The 23063-nt window shown below is 42.8% G+C and overlaps 1 protein-coding gene across 1 annotated transcript in view; it reads left to right on the plus strand.

Annotated features, from left to right (window-relative positions):
• Window positions 1–22695, plus strand: part of LOC106603861 (BTB/POZ domain-containing protein KCTD16) — a 95796-nt gene extending 73101 nt beyond the window's left edge. Inside the window, exon 2 of the mRNA XM_014198062.3 lies at window positions 15731–22695. Within this exon, the coding sequence (XP_014053537.1) occupies window positions 15731–16188 (458 nt within the window). The 3' untranslated portion in view covers window positions 16189–22695. The remainder of the gene's footprint in view (window positions 1–15730) is intronic.
• Window positions 22696–23063: the final 368 nt, after the last annotated feature.

Raw genomic sequence — 23063 nt, forward strand, 5'->3', positions numbered from 1 at the left:
GTAATAGAACACTATAGTTGAGTTACAGTAATAGAACACTATATTTGAGTTACAGTAATAGAACACTATAGTTGAGTTACAGTAATAGGCAAATAAGAAATGTTGGAGAATATAATTAATGCAAGTTTATTTAATGACTTTGTAAAATGAACGGATTCACATACAAGGCATAAACGTGAGTTACAAAGCATTAACAAACATTACAAAGCATTATTCTAAGCATGGTCAGAGAGAGAGAGAGAGAGAGAGATATGTATGGATAAACTACTTCTCCAATCTTTTTGGCTCTATAACAAAGAACAAACAGCAAAAACATTTACATGATCAATAACAAATCTTAGAATCAGCTATTAAAGACTACCAGAACCCATTAGATTCTCCAATTACATTAAATAAACTACAGGAGAAAATACAAACCCAAAAAGGCCTGTGGTGTTGATGATATCCTCAATGAAATGATAAAATATACAGACCACAAATTCCAATTGGCTATACTTAAACTCTTTAACATCATCCTCAGCTCTGGCATCTTTCCCAATATTTGGAACCAAGGACTGATCACCCCAATCCACAAAAGTGGAGACAAATTTCACCCCAATAAATTCTGTGGGATATGCTTCAACAGCAACCTTGGGAAAATCCTCTGCATTATCATTAACAGCAGACTCATATATTTCTTCAGTGAATACAATGTACTGAGCAAATGTCAAATTAGCTTTTTACCAAATTACCACACAACAGACCACATATTCACCCTGCACACCCTAATTGACAAACAAACAAACAAACCAAAACAAAGGCTAAGTCTTCTCATGCTTTGTGGATAAAAAAAAAATCCTCTGACTCAATTTGGCATTAGGGTCTTCTATACAAATCGATAAAAAGTGGTGTTGGGGGGAAAACATATGACATTATAAAATCCATGTACACAAACAACAAGTGTGCAGTTAAAATTGAACAAAAGAAAACACACATTTTTTACCACAGGGCTGTGGGGTGGGGATGCAGCTTGAGCCCCACCGTCTTCAACATATCTATAAAATAATTGGCAAGGGCACTAGAACAGTCTGCAGCGCCTGGCCTCACCCTACTTGAATCTGAAGTCATATGTCTACTGTTTGTTGATGATCTGGTGCTTCTGTCCCCAACCAAGGAGGGCCTACAGCAGCACCTAGATCTTCTGCACAGATTCTGTAAGACCTGGGCCCTGACAGTAAATCTCAGCAAGACAAAAATAATGGTGTTCCAAAAAAGGTCAGAGTTGCCAGGACCACAAATACAAATTCCATCTAGACACCGTTGCCCTAGAGCACACAAAAAACTATACCTACTTCAACCTAAACATCAGCGCCACAAAGCTGTGAACGATCTGAGAGACAAGGCAAGAAGGGCCTTCTACACCATCAAAAGGAACATAAAATTCAACATACCAATTAGCATCTGGCTAAAAATACTTGAATCAGTTATAAAACCCATTGCACCTTATGGCTGTGAGGTCTGGGGTCCACTCACCAACCAAGGATTCACAAAATGGACAAACACCAAATTGAATTAGGCCTATACTTGCTAATGATCAAAATCCAGAAAAGAGCCGTTAAATTCAACAACTACCTAAAAGGAAGCAATTCCCTAACCTTCCGTAACAAAGCTGTCACCTACAGAGAGATTAACTCAGAGAAGAGTCCCCTAAGCAAACTGGTCCTCGGGCTCTGTTAATGAACACAAACGGACTCCACAGAGCCCCAGCACAGCAACACAATTAGACCAACCAAGAAAACAAGAAGATAATTACTTGACACATTGGAAATAATTTACCAAAAACAGCGCAAACTGGAATGCTACTTGGCCCTAAACAGAGAGTACACAGTGGCAGAATACCTGACCACTGTGACTGACCCAAAATTAAGGAAAGCTTTGACTATGTACAGACTCAGTGAGCATAGCTTTGCTATTGAGAGAAGCCGCCATAGGCATACCTGGCTCTCAAGAGAAGACAGGCCATGTGCACACTGCCCACAAAATGAGGTGTAAACCCATTTGTCCTTTAACTATTTGCACATTGTTGCAACACTGTATATAAACATAATATGACATTGGAAATGTCTTTATTCTTTTGGAACTTTTCTGAGTGTAATGTTTAGTGTTCATGTTTTATTATTTATTTCACTTTTATTTATTATCTATTTCACTTGCTTTGGCAATGTTAACATGCCAATAAAGCCCTTTGAATTTAATTGAAACCATAGCCTGAAAGGCCATGCCCCAGAAGTGCATCAGGTGGAGAATGTCACGTCCTGGCCAGTATATAAGGTTAATTGTTTTGTAGTTTGGTCAGGGCGTGGCAGGGGGTATTTGTTTTATGTGGTTCGGGGTGGTGTGTTTGTGTAGAGGGTGTTTGATTTAGTAATTCCGGGTTTTGGTTTATGTTTAGTTAATTCTATGGTTAGTCTAGGTTGTGTGTTTCTATGTTTGGTTGATTGGGGTTGGGACTCTCAGTTGAAGGCAGGTGTTGTCTATCTGCCTTTGATTGAGAGTTCCATATATTAGGGTGTGTTTGTATGTGTGATTTGTGGGTGATTGTTCTGTGTTTTGCCTTGTGCCTTACCAGACTGTTTTTGTTGATCGTTTGTGTTCTGTTATTTTGTACGTTCATTTTGAAGATAATTAAAAATCAAGATGAGCATTCACGTACCTGCTGCGTTTTGGTCCACATTTTCTGATGACGATTTCGCATTATCGTCAGAAGACGAAGACAACTGTGACAGAATCACCCACCACCAAAGGACCAAGCAGCAGAGGAAGGAGCAGACGGAGTTCGAGTTGGACTGGCGGGAGAAGTGGACTTGGGAGGAAGTTCTGGACGGGGCCGGACCCTGGCATCAGGCTGGGGATTATCGACGCCCGCAGTGGGAAATTGAGGCAGCCAAGGCAGAGAGGCGGTGGTACGAGGCCAAGTACGTGCTGAAGGAGAAGCACGAGAGGCACCCCCAAGAAAATTTTGGGGGGGGGCACACGGGTAGTTTGGCTAGGCGTAAGAAGAGCCGGAAGCCAGCTACTCGTGGTTATATGGAGGAGCGTATGGGGTGGAGAGCGCTATGTTTCGCTGAGGAGCGCACTATCTCACCCATACGCACGCACAGTCCGGTGCGCGTTATTCCAGCCCCTCGCAGGTGCCGTGCTAGAGCGGGCATCCAGCCTGGTAGGAGGATGCCTGCGCAGCGCATCTGGTTGCCGGTACGCCTCCGAGGACCAGGCTACCCAACTCCCGCTCTACGCACGGCTACCATCAGGCCCCTGCACAGCCCAGTCTGCCCTGTACGAGCACCCCGCTCGTACAGGGCTACTAGTTCCATCCAGCCAAGGCGGGTTGTGCAGGAGGTAAGATCTAGACCGGCTGTGCGCCTCCATAGCCCTGGGTTTCCAGCTCCTGTCTCTCGTGCGGACCCGGAAGTGCGTCAACCCAGTCCGACTCGTCCTGTTCCCGCTCCCCGCACTAGCCTGGAGGTGCGTGTACATAATCTGGTAAGCCCAGTACCAGCACCACGCACCAGGCTACAAGTGCGTCAACCCAGCCTCGCCAGTCAACAGTCTTCATCAGAGCTGCCCGCCAGTCAACAGTCTTCATCAGAGCTGCCCGCCAGTCAACAGTCATCATCAGAGCTGCCCGCCAGTCAACAGTCATCATCAGAGCTGCCCGCCAGTCAACAGTCATCGTCAGAGCTGCCCGCCAGTCAACAGTCATCATCAGAGCTGCCCGCCAGTCAACAGTCATCGTCAGAGCTGCCCGCCAGTCAACAGTCATCGTCAGAGCTGCCCGCCAGTCAACAGTCATCGTCAGAGCTGCCCGCCAGTCAACAGTCATCGTCAGAGCTGCCCGCCAGTCAACAGTCATCGTCAGAGCTGCCCGCCAGTCAACAGTCGTCAGAGCTGCCCGCCAGTCAACAGTCGTCAGAGCTGCCCGCCAGTCAACAGTCGTCAGAGCTGCCCGCCAGTCAACAGTCGCCAGAGAGGTCAGACTGCGCTGAACTGCCGGAGTGGTCAGACTGCGCTGAACTGCCGGAGTGGCCAGACTGCGCTGAACTGCCGGAGTGGCCAGACTGCGCTGAACTGCCGGAGTGGCCAGACTGCGCTGAACTGCCGGAGTGGCCAGACTGCGCTGAACTGCCGGAGTGGCCAGACTGCGCTGAACTGCCGGAGTGGCCAGACTGCGCTGAACTGCCGGAGTGGCCAGACTGCGCTGAACTGCCGGAGTGGCCAGACTGCGCTGAACTGCCGGAGTGGTCAGACTGCGCTGAACTGCCGGAGTGGTCAGACTGCGCTGAACTGCCGGAGTGGTCAGACTGCCCTGAACTGCCGGAGTGGCCAGACTGCCCTGAACTGCCGGAGTGGCCAGACTGCCCTGAACTGCCGGAGTGGCCAGACTGCCCTGAACTGCCGGAGTGGCCAGACTGCCCTGAACTGCCGGAGTGGCCAGACTGCCCTGAACTGCCGGAGTGGCCCGAGTGGCCAGACTGCCCAGACTGTCCCGAATTGCCAGACTGCCCAGACTGTCCCGAATTGCCAGACTGCCCAGACTGTCCCGAATTGCCAGACTGCCCAGACTGTCCCGAATTGCCAGACTGCCCAGACTGTCCCGAATTGCCAGACTGCCCAGACTGTCCCGAATTGCCAGACTGCCCAGACTGTCCCGAATTGCCAGACTGCCCAGACTCTCCCGAATTGCCAGACTGCCCAGACTGCCCCTCGGCGATGCCAGACAGGCCCGACTGCCCCTCGGCGATGCCAGAGTGGCCCGACAGCCTGGAACGGCCGGAACCAGAGCCACCTCCAGAAATAGGTGGGTTGGGGAGGGGGGGTGTAGCACAGTGCCGTCGTTGACGGCAGCCACCCTCCCTTCCCTCCCTTTAGAAAAGGGGACTTTTTGTTGGTGTTGCTTGGGGTTATTTTTTGTTAAGGTGCTTCTGGGGTAGCACCTTTAAGGGGGGGGGGGTACTGTCACGTCCTGGCCAGTATATAAGGTTCATTGTTTTGTAGTTTGGTCAGGGCGTGGCAGGGGGTATTTGTTTTATGTGGTTCGGGGTGGTGTGTTTGTGTAGAGGGTGTTTGATTTAGTAATTCCGGGTTTTGGTTTATGTTTAGTTAATTCTATGGTTAGTCTAGGTTGTGTGTTTCTATGTTTGGTTGATTGGGGTTGGGACTCTCAGTTGAAGGCAGGTGTTGTCTATCTGCCTTTGATTGAGAGTCCCATATATTAGGGTGTGTTTGTATGTGTGATTTGTGGGTGATTGTTCTGTGTTTTGCCTTGTGCCTTACCAGACTGTTTTTGTTGATCGTTCGTGTTCTGTTATTTTGTACGTTCATTTTGAAGATAATTAAAAATCAAGATGAGCATTCACGTACCTGCTGCGTTTTGGTCCACATTTTCTGATGACGATTTCGCATTATCGTCAGAAGACGAAGACAACTGTGACAGAGAAGGAAAGAGAGTATCTCACCACAGCAGGTCAGGAACACATAAGAGAAAGAACAATGAATCTTAAACCCTTTAATAAGCATCTGAGTTATTTGGATTCAAAACCTGAGTTGTTGACCAATAATATTACTGTACATGTAAAGTTAACCTCCAATCAGATATCAGACCTACAGGATGTAACCTATGCTTCTCAGAGGTGTAACAATGGGGTTTGGCAAAATCAACACAGAGAAGGCTGAATTCCCAAGACAACACAAAGGAAATTATTGCGTACAGTTGATAAGAGTTACTTCTGGGGCTGGGCTGCCCTACAGTAGTAGGTGCCAGGCTCACCGGTTTGAGTGTGTCAATAACTGCAATGTTGCTGGGTTTTTCACACCCAACAGCTTCCCGTGTGTATCAAGAATGGTCCACCATCCAAAGAACATTCAGCCAACTTGACACAACTGTAGGATACATTGGAGACAACATGGGCTAGCATCCCTGTGTCCATGAATTATAATCCACATAATAATTCACATTTCATGCTGCTGCAGGATTATTTTTTGCTGTAGCAAACTGGCTCAAATTAAGATCCTACATCTGTCCTGCCTTTACTCTGCAAATCTAGCCTCACCCACTATTTCAAACAAGGAATACATTGTCTTAGCCTATTAAAAATATGCATGTCAGTCGCTTCGACGTGGCAAACTGAAACAAATTACAATGAGAGGGGTTATTTGCTTTTGTTCAACAGAGATGATTTGTCTTCCGTGAATACCCTGGGCACATCAGGGCGCTTTATGACAGAAATCAATCAGGGGGCAATTGTCTGCACACCTCCACCGAGCCGCTGATTAACTGATACGGTTGGAGAGCGGCCTGAAGATGGATGGGTGGACGGAGAGACAGAGGGGAGATAGATGGATGGGTGGACGGAGAGACAGAGGGGAGATAGATGGATGAGTGGTAGGAGGGACAGAGGGGAGATAGATGGATGGGTGGACGGAGAGACAGAGGGGAGATAGATGGATGAGTGGTAGGAGGGACAGAGGGGAGATAGATGGATGGGTGGACGGAGAGACAGAGGGGAGATAGATGGATGGGTGGACGGAGAGACAGAGGGGAGATAGATGGATGGGTGGACGGAGAGACAGAGGGGAGATAGATGGATGAGTGGTAGGAGGGACAGAGGGGAGATAGATGGATGGGTGGACGGAGAGACAGAGGGGAGATAGATGGATGGGTGGATGGAGGGACAGAGGGGAGATAGATGGATGAGTGGTAGGAGGGACAGAGGGGAGATAGATGGATAGGTGGACAGAGAGACAGAGGGGAGATAGATGGATGGGTGGACGGAGAGACAGAGGGGAGATAGATGGATGAGTGGTAGGAGAGACAGAGGGGAGATAGATGGATGGGTGGATGGAGAGACAGAGGGGAGATAGATGGATGGGTGGATGAAGAGACAGAGGGGAGATAGATGGATGGGTGGATGGATGGAGAGACAGAGGGGAGATAGATGGATGAGTGGACGAAGAGACAGAGGGGAGATAGATGGATGGGTGGATGGAGAGACAGAGGGGAGAAAGATGCGTGGCACGCAGAGCAGAGCAGCGCGGGAAGGCATGCTGGAGGAGCAGGCGGATTGATAGGGACGCTTAGTGTCAAGCAGGGAGGAGAGCTGTGTGATGGAGGGGGAGGAGGAGGAGGGAGGTAGCTGTCTGAGGAGGGGAGGCAGCTCCCTTTGTGGGCTCTGATAACTGAGACGGCAGAGGTCCCCTCTGAGATCTGAGATCAATAGCTCAGGGCGTAGGAAGTCTATCAGAGAGGGAGGGAGCATGTGGGCTGGGGATGGACAACGACAGCCTCAGACCTCCCGTACCAGAGTCAGAGAGAACACAGGAGATCACATGAACCAGCTCCCACCACAGTGTCTATTCCCACAGCCCCACAGCCTCTATTCCCACAGCCCCACAGTGTCTATTCCCAAAGCCCCACAGCTCCACAGTGTCTATTCCCACAGCCCCACAGCCTCTATTCCCACAGCCCCACAGTGTCTATTCCCAAAGCCCCACAGCTCCACAGTGTCTATTCCCACAGCTCCACAGCCTCTATTCCCACAGCACCACAGCCTCTATTCCCACAGCCCCACTGACTCTATTCCCACAGCCCCACATCCTCTATTCCCACAGCCCCTCAGCCCCTCATCCTCTATTCCCACAGCCCCACATCCTCTATTCCCACACCCCCACAGCTCCACACTCTCTATTCCACCAGCCCAACATCCTCTAATCAGAGAGAACACAGGAGATCACATGAACCAGCTCCCACCACTGCCTCCATTCACACAGCCCCACATCCTCTATTCCCAAAGCCCCACAGCTCCACAGTGTCTGTTCCCACAGCCCCACAGCCTCTATTCCCACAGGCTCTAGTCAGAGAGAACACAGGAGATCACATGAACCAGCTCCCACCACCGCCTTCATTCACACAGCCCCACAGCCTCTATTCCCACAGCCCCACAGGCTCTATTCCCACAGTCTTGGACCAAGCAGGGCTCTGAACATAGCATGTTCTACCCCTGCCTGGGCAGGTGATGGTCTGGTGACAGTGCCAGGGGAAAGAGTGATGCCAGCCACAGGCGTGGCTTACAACATGGGAGGTATGGATTGACACAGAGAGAGAGAGTCTGACCCACGTCTCATGTGACAACCCATCCTCCCATCCCCCACGGCTTACAGTATATGTTGCTGACTAGCTTATACATTGAGTGTACAAAACATTAGGAACACTTTCCTAATATTAAGTTGCCCTCTGAACAGCCTCAGTTTGTCAGGGCATGGACTCTGCAAGGTGTAGAAAGTGTTCCACAGGGATGCTGGCCCACGTTGACTCCAATGCTTCCCACAGTTGTGTCAAGTTGGCTGGATGTTCTTTGGGTGGTGGACCATTCTTGATACACACAGGAAAGTATTGAACGTGAAAAACCCAGCAGCGTTGCAGTTCTTGACACTGTCAAACCGGTGTGCCTGGCACCTACTACAGTACCATACTGTACCAGTACCATACGCTCTGAATGGCACACATACACAATTCATGTCTCAATTGTCTCAAGGCTTAACAAAATGTTTTTTAACCTGTCTCCTCCCCTTCATCTGCACTGATCCAGTGGTTTATGATGTGAATAGAGCTGTCAGAGCCCGAGGCACTAATGTTTTCTACTATCCTCCTGTGACGAGCGGAAACATCTTCAATGTAATCTCTTGACCGTTTTAGTGTAGAGAAGTAGAGTTCATTGTCATGCGGAAGTCTGTAAAATTTCTATCTCAGGTTGTCACTCACAACCATTGTTAAAGGTCCAATACAGCCAATTTTATCTCAATATCAAATCATTTCTGTGTAACAATTAAGTATCTTACTGTGATTGTTTTCAAAATGGTCAACTAGAAACAAAAATAGCTTCTTAGCAAAGAGCAATTTCTCAAGCAAGAATTTGACCAGAATTGTCTGGGAGTGGTCTGAGTGGGGAGGGGAAAACTGAAAACTAGCTGTTAGAGTTTTGGAACACTGTTTCTTATTTGTCTATTAACTAATTTACTGCCTAATGATGTCAGGCCAAAATTACATCTCACCAAAACAGGCAAAAATGTTTTCAAACAGCTCTTACACTAAAAGGACATTATCATAATTTTAACAATTTCAATCATCGTAGACAAACAGGAGATAATTCCAGATATGAATGTGAGAGAAGAGTATTTAGGACCATGCCATGTGTCTTAAATACTGTAAAAGGTGTACAAGGTGTCTGTCAACACCAGGGGATTCACCTAACAGATTCTAAGAAAATAATAGCAGTACAGTCCCTATCTACTGTCACTACAACCAAGTCCAGGATTGGGGAGTAACGGATACATGTAATCCGTTACATGTAAGGGATTACAAAAAAATGGTAACTGTAATCCGTTATGTTACCAACGGAAATATTGTAATCAGATTACAGATACTTTTGAAAAACTAGATGATTACTTTTAAAATCAGAAAGGATATTTGCAAAAAAGATCTTTGACACTTCTCTGTTTTCTCAATGACATTAAAATCAGCATTGAAAAAGGTGCATGTTAAAGCTTGTGCCACCTGAGTGAGTCTGACCACAAGTCAGAGACCACTATGATGACACACAAATGTATCTGATCAATCGTGAGAAAAGAGCACGAATAGGTTTTTGTAGGCTACAGTCCAAGCTATGTCTTCCAATGGTGCGACTGCTGTCTTCCAACTTTAATAAACGCTTGGAGGTAAGGATGACAGCAGTGGTGTAGTCTACGGCGATACGGATATCACTTATTATTGATATCTACGTAGCGTATTAATGTGAATCACACTGCTGCTTGTGGCGGATGAATCATAATTAGTTGGGTAACATAGATAATTAAGATGTTTTATTTGCATAATATGCTTATGTGAGATACTTGTCATATGTGAATGTATTGTTAAAGCATGTGAAGGGATGGCGTGATTAATGGGGAACCAATTACTTGTCTCCACAATGTCTGTGCGCAAGTCACTCCCTTCTTTTCCATTGGGGGAAGGTGTATGGCCGTGTCTGGACCATTGTATGTCCTCTTTGATGTTGCACTTATCCTGGGATAGTGTATGACCTAGAGGCTCGCTCCCCTCAGTGAGCTTGACCAGTAGTGGAGTCAAGAGGGGGTTTACTTGAGATGGGAGTATCTAGAGTTGACAATTGCTATATGCCATTGGATGAGATGGTGTTTTTGTACTATGAAGTACCAGGAACGAGATTAGAACCTCGTCATTATGGACCAAACTGAACGATAATTTATAGTGAATGTTATCTGGCTAAAGGATACTCCTTTCTAAAGTATAAGGTCCCTTTGTGAACAGTTCCTAAGATCTGTTGTTCGTCATGTACGTTGAGAGGGGTGGATCTTGGGTATAAAAGATCTTTGTACTTTTGTGTAATCACTTATTCAATGGTTAATTAGAGATAGCGCATCATTGAAGGTCAAGTGCTGTTGCAAAAGCATCTTAATTATTAAAGATGTAGTTTACGTATAACTCTGACTGGTGTGTGAAGTTTGTAACTCTCCTCATTTGGTAATGCAGAAATTAGCCACCACATGCTCTCTCATTTAGCTATTTGCGCCTTACGGATTGTGGTTGTTGTGGATGGCTGTTCACAAATCTAAATGTGTATTTGAACCCAATAATGGTTGAAATCAAGAAGTTTAAGCTGCCTATCAATCATTGTTTGTGAAACCAGTGGACAGCCAGTGAAAAATGTGCTCTCCAACAGCTGCATAGTGCTGATCCCAACCTATAGAATAAAAGTGGGGCTTTTATTGCTCAGTCTAATTCTGTTGACAAAAATAATAATCCATTGGCCTAATGGACACACGCTCATACTCACACACTTTTGATAGACTTAAAGGGGCAATCTGTAGTTGCTACATCCATTTCTGAATTTATAAACTTATAAATGCCTCGTGGGTTCAACTGTCACACTCCATGAGAACACAAAATATAAGCTTGTCTTTCTCCAATGTTTGTAAACATTGTAAATGTAAACAAACACTGTATAGCCTCATAACATGGTTAAAACAATACTTGTTATATCATGGATGGTTAGTCCTTGCATCCATAGCTCTGTCTATTAATCTGAGAGTGGTTACATTTCTCCAGGTCCATCCCTCAGCTTTTTACCAAAACAGAGGAGGGGCAACCATTTTGATATTGTTTCATCTGTGGATTTGCCCTTTAAACAGCTGCATATTGTCAAGATATCAGTGTCACCAACAAAAAGGTAAACAATAGGCCTATAGCAAATGTAGCATATGGCATTCATTTTTCACATGTAAATAGCACTTTTCAGTAGTACTCAAAGCATGCCATTTCATGAGAGCAGCATTTATTTTGCAGCTGGAATCATTGAGCCCAATCAGTCCTCCATGACAACAAAATAATAAACAACAGAGTAGGGCTGGCTAATAAGTCCTTCGTTTTGGGGTTATACTTAGATAAAACAATTTGGCTAATCTATACTTCCATATTTCCAAGTCCTATTCTTGAAGATCAAGGGGTATAACATTTATTGATATGACTGGAATTCTGATAGACTTTGGTTTTTAATGTAAAGATATAATTTAATCATATTATTGTATGCAGTAGAAAGCGATGGGTTAGAAGAAGCCTACAAAACCAACCCATAAAGTAAAATGTAACATCCATATATGGCCAGATTTGTTAACATTAACATTGATTTATCCTGCAATAGATGTCTTTCAATTGGTAACATACCTTTTTGTCTTCTTCTAACGCCTCTTAAGGGGAAAGTAATCTAAAACTAACAGAATGTAATCAGATTACGTTACTGAGTTGGGGTAATCCAAAAGTTACGTTGCTGATTACAATTTTGGACAGATAACTGGTAACTGTAACGGATTACACTTAGAAAGTAACCTACCCAACCCTGACCAAGGCTAATACGCAACATTTTTCAACATTGTTTTGGTGTAGCTGTTCATTTTACTTGGATATGAAAATTGGCTAGCAGCAGATTTAGCTGTTCTGTATCGTCAGGGCCCATTTTTCACAACACCAATTATGAGGCCCCAGCTCATCGATCAAAAGTCCCTATGCATGCTGAGGGACACAATAAGTCTCATAGACATAATAATGTAAATCCAGGACGCTAAATGATATGTTACGATTGTACGTTTGTGTATAGTTACATAAGACAGAAAGTTACTTAAGACTAAAACTAAAGTAGGATGGTTCGGCTTGTTCGAATCTCATCACAGACAACTTTAGCATTTGACTTAATTAGCAACTTTGTAACTACTTACTAATTCTTCGCTACTTTGCAGCTACTTAGCATGTTAGCTAACCCTTCCCCTAACCCTAACCTTAAACCTAACTCCTAACCCTAACCTAAACCCCTAACCCCTAGCCTAGCTAACGTTAGCCACCTAGCTAAAGTTATCACTAGCCACCTAGCTAACGTTAGCCACAACAAATTGGAATTTGTAACATATCATACGTTCTGCAAATTTGTAAGATATTGTATGAATTTCAATTCGTAACATTTTGTAATTTGTAACATCAACTCAGCAAAAAAAGAAACATCCTTCCACTGTCAACTGCGTTTATTTTCAGCAAACTTAACATGTGTAAATATTTGTATGAACATTACAAGATTCAACAACTGAGACATAAACTGAACAAGTTCTACAGACATGTGACTAACAGAAATGGAATAATGTGTCCCTGAACAAAGGGGGGGTCAAAAGATGTTACCCCACTCTTCCACCAAGTCACCTGCAAGTTCCCGGACATTTCTGGGGGGAATGGCCCTAGCCCTCACCCTCCGATCCAACAGGTCCCAGACGTGCTCAATGGGATTGAGATCCGGGCTCTTCGCTGGCCATGGCAGAACACTGACATACCTGTCTTGCAGGAAATCACGCACAGAACGAGCAGTATGGCTGTTGGCATTGTCATGCTGGAGGATCATGTCAGGATGAGCCTGCAGGAAGGGTACCATATGAGGGAGGAGGATGTCTTCCTTGTAATGCACAGCATTGAGATTGCCTCCAATGACAACAAGCACAGTCCGATGATGCTGTGACACACCGCCCCAGACCATGACGGACCCTCCACCTCCAAATGGATCCCGCTCCAGAGTACAGGCCTCGGTGTAATGCTCATTCTTTTGACAATAAACGCAAATCCGACCATCACCCCTGGTGAGACAAAACCGCAACTTGTCAGTGAAGAGCACTTTTTGCGAGTACTGTCTGGTCCGGCGACGGTGGGTTTGTGCCCATAGGCGATGTTGTTGCCGGTGATGTCTGGTAAGGACCTGCCTTACAATAGGCCTACAAGCCCTCAGTCCAGCCTCTCTCAGCCCATTGCGGACAGTCTGAGCACTGATGGAGGGATTGTGTGTTCCTGGTGTAACTAGAGCAGTTGTTGTTGCCATCCATTACCTGTCCCGCAGGTGTGATGTTCGGATGTACCGATCTTGTGCAGGTGTTGTTACACGTGGTCTGCCACTGCGAGGACGATCAGCTGTCCGTCCTGTCTCCCTGTAGCATTGTCTTAGGCATCTCACAGTACGGACATTGCAATTTATTGCCTTGGCCACATCTGCAGTCCTCATGCCTCCTTGCAGCATGCCTAAGGCACGTTCACGCAGATGAACAGGGACCCTGGGTACCTTTCTTTTGGTGTTTTCAGAGTCAGTAGAAAGGCCTCTTTAGTGTCCTAAGTTTTCATAACTATGACCTTAACTGCCTACCGTCTGTAAGCTGTTAGTGCCTTAATGACCGTTCCACAGGTGCATGTTCATGAATTGTTTATGGTTCATTGAACAAGCATGGGAAACAGTGTTTAAGCCCTTTACAATGAAGATCTGTGAAGTTATTTGGATTTTTACACATTATCTTTGAAAGACAGGGTCCTGAAAAAGGAACATTTATTTTTTTGCTGAGTTTGTCATACGAAATTGATGATAAGACATCCCCAAATTAATACATAACATACAAAACGTAAAATACTGTGTCATACTAATTGGAGTGTCCTTGATTTACGTTTACCCCTGGGTCCAGGTTGGTTGCATTCCTTCTCTGCCACATAAAGACAAGAGATGTCTGTGTTCTTCCCTCTCTGGAACATAAACACAAGATATGTCTGTTGCCTTCCCTCCCTGGCACATAAACACAAGATATGTCTGTTGCCTTCCCTCCCTGGCACATAAACACAAGAGATGTCTGTTGCCTTCCCTCCCTGGCACATAAACATAAGAGATGTCTGTTGCCTTCCCTCCCTGGCACATAAACACAAGAGATGTCTGTTGCCTTCCCCGGCACATAAGCACAATAGAAAGAACCCAACCCTCATGTCAGATGTCAGCCTAGTATTCACAGTCCTCCACTGAGTAGGGAAAGATGTGTTGTGCTGTCAGTGGTAATTACAGGCTGCATCCCAAATGCCACCCTATTCCCTATGTAGTGCACTACTTTCGACCAGGGCCCTTAGGGCAGGCAGCCATGGAGTTTTTGTGTGGCTGCCGGAGTGGCTGTGACTGAGGGCGTTTCGCTCCATTTCTGTCACAAGATTTGATGGCATGCCCTATTCCACAGAGGTAGCACTCGACTGTGTGCAGCTATGCACGGGTTATACTTAGATGACAGTGAGTGTTGGAAAACGACATCAGAGCTCCCTGAAATCTGACTGCAAATAATATCATATTTATATGACCGTAATTACTATATAGATTTATAGCCTACTATGAATGATTCATGGCGGGTCTTGTGGAAAGACTGGGGTATAAAATGAATACATGTAGGATGTATAAATAGATTCTCATCATGCTAGTAAGTAAACAAATGTAAACCACTGTTGATGCTTAGATTAATAAAAGCCACATGATATATTTGCCAGTACATACTTTTTATTGATGTTAAATGCTGTGCTGTACATAACATGAAACTGTTGGATTGAACTTGATGAAAAGAAAATGTGTGCAAAGCAAACGTGTGTTTCAAGAGGCGATGTCTTCTTCTTGCTAAATTGGAAATAAATTCATAGGCAATAGCTCCCTCTTTATTGAATTATTTAAGAGGTAACCATGAAACATAAATAAGCCTTGGTTTATATGCTACCTAAACGTTACAGCTGAGAACACTGCTCTACTATACAACCAGCAATTTGTTACATAACATCACTTCCTTTGAGTAACATTTTTTGGGGAACAATTGAAGCACACACACAAAGTTGCATGCAAACAATAGCCAAGTGTCAAAGGAAGTTACCAATGCACGGTTGAGTCTGGGGCTGGTGAGTGTGCTGTCTGCTTCAAACACATCCGAAGAAGATTCAAGATAAACAGTCTATAGACTTTCCGACCCACCTATTGTGTCTAAAACTTCAACAACTATTGTCTGGATCTTTGATTCTTATGTAAAGCAATCATGTCATTCAGGAAGGAACATTGTTCTGTGACCTTTTTTTGTCTATTATTCCTCTTCCTCTGTGTCAAAGATTACTTCACTTCTTTGGTGTGTTTATTTGTTTAGAGTCCATTTCTTTGTCCAAGGACAAGCCATGTTTTAGGTGACTCAATTAAGATAAAATGTAATGCTCAAAGGTTTGCAGTGACAGCAGCATATTGCCAGCGCCAAACTGACCTTGTTATTGTGTTGTATTTTGTTGCTAGACCTTGTCTCACCGTCTTTTCCCTCTGTGTTCCAGGTGGCACCTCTCGGTGGTCCTCCCCACCCTGCGACTGCTGCTGCAAGAACCACAAGGGTGATGGAGAGGGCGAGAGTGGCACCTCCTTCAATGAGCTCTCCACCTCCAGCTCTGAGAGCCAGTCAGAGGCCAGCTCACCCCAGGGCACCATCATCTGTGGGCCAGTCAACCGGCAGTCCCACTCCCATGTCCAGACCCTGGACCGGCCGCTGAAGAAGGGCCCAGTGCAGATGCTGCAGCAGTCAGAACAGCGCAGGAAGAGTGATCTCCTCCGCACGCTCACCACTAGCTCCCGAGACACCAGCACCTGTAAGAAGAGGCCAGCTAAGGAGAAGATGACCATTGAGGAGGAGCTGGAGAAGTGCATCCAGGACTTTCGTAAGATCAAGATCCCTGAACGCTTCCCGGAGAGGAAGTACATGTGGCAGGCGGAGCTGCTGAGAAAGTACCGTCTCTGAGACTGAGCCAGGTCAGCTTCTGTAGGTGTCACAGAGAGGGAGCCAGGCTAGCTGCTGTAGAAGTGACAAAGACAAGCATAAAACCATGACTGTTTAGCTAACTGTATGTATTGTATGTATGTATGTATTGTATGTGTGTATGTATGTATGTTTGCACGTATGTATGTTCTAATATATGTACAGTACCTTCAGAAAGTATTCCTACCCCTTGACTTATTCCACATAATGTTATGTTACGGCTTGAATTCAAAATGGAATAAATTGATTTTCCTACCCATCTACTCACAATGCCCCATAATGAAAAAGTGAAAACATGTTTTGAAAATAAAATACTGAAATATCTAATTTAAATAAGTATTCACACCTCTGAGTCAATACATGTTAGAATCACCTTTGGCAGTGATTAAAGCTGCGAGTCTTTCTGGGTAAGAGCTTTCTCTAAGAGCTTTGCACACCTGGATTGTGTAGTATTTGCACATTATTCTTTTTAAAATTCTTCAAGTTCTTTCAAGTTGGTTGTTGATCATTGCTAAACAAGTCTTGCCATAGATTTTAAAGCCGATTTAAGTCAAAACTGTAACTCGGCCACTCAAGAACATTCACTGTCTTTTTGGCAAGCAACTCCAGTGTAGATTTGGCCTTGTGCTTTATGTTATTGTCCTGCTGAAAGGTGAATTTGTCTCCCAGTGTCCTTTGGAAGCAGACTGAACCAGGTTTTCCTCTAGGATTTTGCCTGTGCTTAGCTCCATTCGGTTTCTTTTTTATCCTGAAAAACTCTTAAGAGTAGTTCTCAGTGATTGTTCTCAGTGTTGTGTTGGATTTGCCCAAAACATAACGCTTTGTATTCAAGACAAAAAGTTTATTTTTTTGTCACATTTTTTGCAGTTTTACTTTAGTGCCTTATTGCAAACATGATGAATGTTTTGGAATATTTTTATTCTGTACAAGCTTCCTTCTTTTCAATTGGTCATTTAGTTATTTTTGTGGAGTAACTACAATGTTGTTGATCCATCCTCAGTGTTCTCACAGCCATTAAAGTCTAACTATTTTAAAGTCACCATTGGCCTCATGGTGAAATCCCTGAGCAGTTTCCTTCCTCTCTGGCAACTGAGTTAGGAAGGACGCCTGTATCTTTGTAGTGACTGGGTGTATTGATACACCATCCAAAGTGGAATTAATAACTTCACCATGCTCAAAGGGATATCCAATGTCTCTTTTTTTACCAATAGGTGGCATTCTTTGCGAGGCATTGGAAAACCTCCCTGGTGTTTGCGGTTGAATTTGTGTTTGAAATTTAATGCTCTACTAAGGGACCTTACAGATAATTCTGTGTGTGGGGTACAGAAATGAGATAGTCATTCAAAAATCATGTTAAACACTATTATTGCACACAGTCCACACAACTTATTATGTGATGTATTAAGAAAATGTTTACTCCTGAGTTTATTTAGGCTTGCCATAACAAAGGGATGAATACTTATTGACTCGAGACATTTCAGCTTTTCATTTTTAATTAATATGTAATAATAATTCCACTTTGACATTATGGGGTATTGTGTCCATTTAATCCATTTTAAATTCAGGCTGTAACACAACAACATTTGGAAAAAGTGAAGGGGCGTGAGTACTTTCTGAAGGCACTGTATATGTATGTATGTATGTATGTATGTATGTATGTATGTATGTATGTATGTATGTATGTATGTATGTATGTATGTATGTATGTATGTATGTACGTGTTCACCACTGCCTCGGAGCGTCTACTGTATAACTTATGCTTTAGGTTCTGGATGGCTGTTCTCAATGAAATAATGACAATGGACAAAAGACATATCTTTCTTCCTCAAACGCTTACTCTCCAAGGATATATCTGATGGCACAGTTTTATCAACAATCTTTTAAAAGCACTAAAGAGCACAATTGGTTTGTGTGTGAGATTGTGTTACACACATTGCTGAGTTTTGACCCCATGATGTTATTGGTGCAGGAGCTGCATTCAGGTGGCACGGAGGTCGAAGATAAATGTGCATCAGAATGATAAATTATTCATGCTGTCCCGACAATGCTCTTTCTAAAAATACCTGCTGCCAGAGTAGGAAGGATGAATAGCTGGTTCGATTTCAACACTTTCAGGAACGCAGGAGACTCCAGAGGAAGTATGGGATTTTTTTCACCACTATTCTTTAAACTCCCCCAAGTATCAAACTGATGGCTAACCTCCCAAAATGGATACAGCCATAGTCAGTTGGCGAATTTGAAAAACACCGAAAGATATATCAAAACAGCTTTCAGATGGAAATGGACACACATTAAGATGTTCCTTAAGGGGTCTTGAAGGAGGAGTTTGTTTTAATGAGATACAAGAGAAACACCAAGAAACAGGACTGAAAAGAGAGGCGTAGTCCTGTGAAGGTGCTTTCCCCAAAGGGGTTAACAACAGTTATCGTAGGTGTTAACACGTGCACACACACACACACACACACACACACACACACACACACACACACACACACACACACACACACACACACACACACACACACACTGGCATATTTTAACAATGGATGTGTGACTTGAGTGCAGAGAAGAATAGACATGATAGCATTGCTCAACATCCCATGACAGGTGGATGGTTTCTGTCATAGTTGTTGGCATGGTGGTCAATAGATATTGATGATTAGGTGCTGGGGTACATTGATGAGGGCAATAGACATGGTTGGGGACATCCTTGCAGAAATTGATTAAGCTTGTAGGTCATTGATGAGGACACGCTGCTCTAGTTTTCACTGTATACCACATCTAAATATTATGTTGTAATTTAGTCACAACACACGTTTGTTATGTGAGCATTTCTTTTTTATAATGTGCAATAGAGAATTGAAAATGACAAAGCACAGACATTTTCTAATAATTTCCATAATAATGTAATTATTTTGTGTAATATTACATACAGTATAACTGGTTACAATATGGACAAACTTTGCAAATCTTCTTTTGTTATCGTGAGATACAGATACAGACGGCATGGTCTACTTAACTGCTGCTGCAGTACACTTCAGTTCTATAGAGCTAGTCGCTAAAACGTTCAACGCTAACTGAACAATAGAACTATGATGTGCAACAACCTGTACAAGATGATGGTGAGCTGTTGAGAACTTTGTCACTCTCCTCCGAACCGCTCTTTTGGATATACTTTTACTCTAGCGCTGGATTCAAAGGTCAAACTGGTGACGATGCTCTCGTTTCTTCAGCCTGAAAAATATCTAGATTTAATTAAACAGCATGATCAATTGTTGAGCTTTCAATAATTTCCACTAGGCGTTGCTACTGAATGTTGTAATTTTCATGGTGACTTCACAGTTTTAGCTTATTGCTTATTAAATGGCTTTGTCTGTTTTAAAAGCGTTATGACGTGAAAGGATTTGGATACACAACAGGGATGTTTTGAATATCATGAAACCCATTCAATACATCTGCTCATCAAACACTGAAAGATGTAGGTCTTCGATACAATCAAATCTTCAAAGAACAATTGCATTGAAAATAATACTCCATACATCTGACTGTCAGAAATCAATAGCAGACCTGGGTTCAAATACATCATGTGTATTTGAGTACCTTGTAATACAAATATTTTTCTGTGTATTTGAGTATTTTCAGTACTTTTATTTGAGTACTTCAATGGTTATTTGAAAAACTATTTCAAATACTTATTTCAAATACTATTTTCAAATACATTAAAATGGTCAACTACTTGTCTTTTCAAATAAAATATATCTGAATACTTACTTAAAATGTATGGGAAAGTAATTAAAATATTTGAAATAGTATTTCAACCCAGTTCTGATCAATAGTGATAATTGATTCAGATCTCATGAAAGATATGGGTTGATTAAAATAACACCAAAATAGCTCATAGACAAAAGCAGAAATCGTAATTTTTATTTATTTGATGCAATATTTTATTTATTTTTCTAGGTCTAAAACAGTCTCTATTTCTTTTAGTTGCCCCTGCACTGCCCATTGTATGTATTTTCCAGAATCCCTATCATGGAAATTATACATTATAATGAAATACTCAGCACAAATATAAAATATAGTTGTTGACTTCCTATACAAAACATATTTGTTTTCTTAAAAAATACCAAGAACAATCCATGCATTTTGACTACAATTCAGTGGTATGGTTTAGATCTCTATACAAACAGAGGATTGGAAGTTAATACTGTGGTTTTCCACATTTAGATTCATTTTCTATCAAGATTTCCCATTTTACATATGCCATTTAGCAGACACTTATATCCAAAGCAACTTACAGTCATGTGTGCATACATTTTACGTATGGGTGGTCCCGGGAATCAAACCCACTTTCTGGTGTTAGAAGCACCAGGTCTTATCAACTGAGCTACAAAGGACTATATTCATTCCAAAGTATTTTATGTTGTCAGTTACATTTGTTTAAAATGATAGCTACTGAACCTATCACAAGTAAATATCAGATTCTAAGTAACCCAAAAATGGACTATATTTTCTATGTAAATAATGACATCCATCAACAAGCTGTAACATTCTCATCCCTGTGAGACCTGAATGAAAGTCTGAGTAATACAGTAGACTGAAGTTAATGTTGTTCTTTTCATTATACCTGTAGAATCATAGTGGGAGGTGTCTCACACCGGCCTGTGCATAGTCGAATTAAGCAATAAGGCCCGAGGAGGTGTGGTATATGACCAATATACCACGGCTAAGGGCTGTTCTTATGCACGACGCAACGCGGAGAGCCTGGATACAGCCCTTAGCCATTGTATTTTGGCCGTATATCACAAATCCCTGAGGAGCCTTATTGCTATTTTAAACTGGTTACCAATGTAGTTAGAGCAGTAAAAATAAATGTTTTGTCATACCAATTTCAGCCAATCAGAATTCAGGCCTCAAACCACCCAGATTGTAATATACTGTAACTGATGATGCAGTGAGCGTAACACACTTGGTAGGCTCACATGAGTAGCCCTGTTCGAGGAGAGTTTGCAAGATGGTTTTGTGTTTCTTCCACAACAGCAGAGCCTATAAAGAGGATTATTCAGCATGTTAAACATTGAACAAAGATGGTTATACGATGGCGATGCAAAAGTGAATGCTGCCCATTTTGCAGATCTGTAAATCTGGGATAATTTCCTTTGTGTGTTTGTCAATCTGAATACTGTACATGTTGGTTACAACCAGAGTCACTGAACTGACAGTGAGAAACTGAGTGCAGTTTTTGTTCAGTGTTTTTAAAAACATCATGTTCCTTTGAGTTGATCGTATAATGTTTACGATCACCTTACTTACCACTTTACAGGGTGGCAGGTAGCCTAGTGGTTAGAGCATTGGACTAGTATCTGAAAGGTTGCAAGAACAAATCCCTGAGCTGACAGGGTAAAAATCTGTTGTTCTGCCCCTGAACAAAGCAGTTAACCCACTGTTCCTAGGCTTTCATTGAAAAGAAGAATTTGTCCTTAACTGACTTGCCTAGTAAAATAAAGGTTAAACTAACACCCAGTTCAAAAAGATTAGTCTTACTAAGTACTCTAGTTTACAAGTTCTGAAAAAGAGCATAGTGGAATGACAAGACACACGGTGGCCTTCAAATGTAGACTGGAGCTTTTTTGCACAATGTTGGGTGAATTATATTGTACATAGCAAGAAAGTATTTGAAAAAGATAAACGTGTACATACTCACTTAATGCACACTATATGGTAACATGGATAAAATCATAGATCAATCATCAGAGAGGATATAGTTGATATAGTTGAGTCAATATAGTTGATAATTAATTAATGATCAGAAATAGACCCTTCTCAGTCCCCCCCCCCCCCCCCCCCCAAAAAAAAGAATATTCAGACCTTGCCATTTTTAAAACTTCTATCCTACACAGTTTGAGGAATCAATTATGAAATTAATGCAAATGAGGATGGATCTGTTTACCGTCCAAAAAATATATTACAAGAGAGAGGGAGATTAAAGTATGCAATTTTCTATTTCAGTTGGAGCGATCTGTCTGAGACTTTGTTTTCTAGCTAGTTATACCCAGTGGTAGAGCCCTTGTTCTAAGTGAATGCAAGTCCTGTAATTTTGTTTTTATTACACGCCCTTCTGAATCTGAGATCCATAAAGAAAACCACAATAGAATAAAGCAGCCATGATAGACCAGCACATAGAAACAGAGTGTTGTTTTGTGTTGTTTTGATTACAAAAAGGTCCAAAACATTGTGCGCATGTTGGTATAAGAATTATTGAAGATAATTTAGTCTGTTATTGTGAAAATGTGAAAACTGAAATAATTACCAAAAAATACTTGCAAAAAAAGATAAGCACAAAAGTGTGGATTGTGTCTGCTGATGTTTCTCCACAGGTGTATAACGTTATGAATTAAAGACAGTACCACTTCACCTGAAATGTCTTTAGATACAAGAATAGGAATTTTGAAAATGTACTTACATCAAATAAAAAAACATTCTGTACAATGAACTCCTGGTTGGATTTCTTCTCAAGTTGTGAAAAGATAGACTACAGTACAATGCATTTTTCTCAAATATTTATAATGCAGAGCCGTTAAAACAAGAGTGGGTTTGCTGTTCAGTCAGGTGTGTTGGTGTCAGTGGTTGGAACCCAACTACATTTTCAATCGGTTCGTTCTGAACAGAACCATTCTTTTTTTGGTATTGTTCCACTGTTCTGACCAGCAAAAGAAAGTTCTGAACCGGTTCGAAACCACAAAAAGTAACAGTTTTTATTGTTTCTCTCTGTTCCTTTTTAAACCTTGGAAATCAACATTTGTTTTACATTTAGCTCGACATTCAATTACTTCACCAATAAGTGCAGATTGAGCAGC

This window comes from Salmo salar, chromosome 04 (assembly GCF_965601325.2).
Source record: "Salmo salar chromosome 04, fSalSal1, whole genome shotgun sequence".
In the NCBI taxonomy this organism is placed as follows: Eukaryota; Metazoa; Chordata; class Actinopteri; order Salmoniformes; family Salmonidae; genus Salmo; species Salmo salar.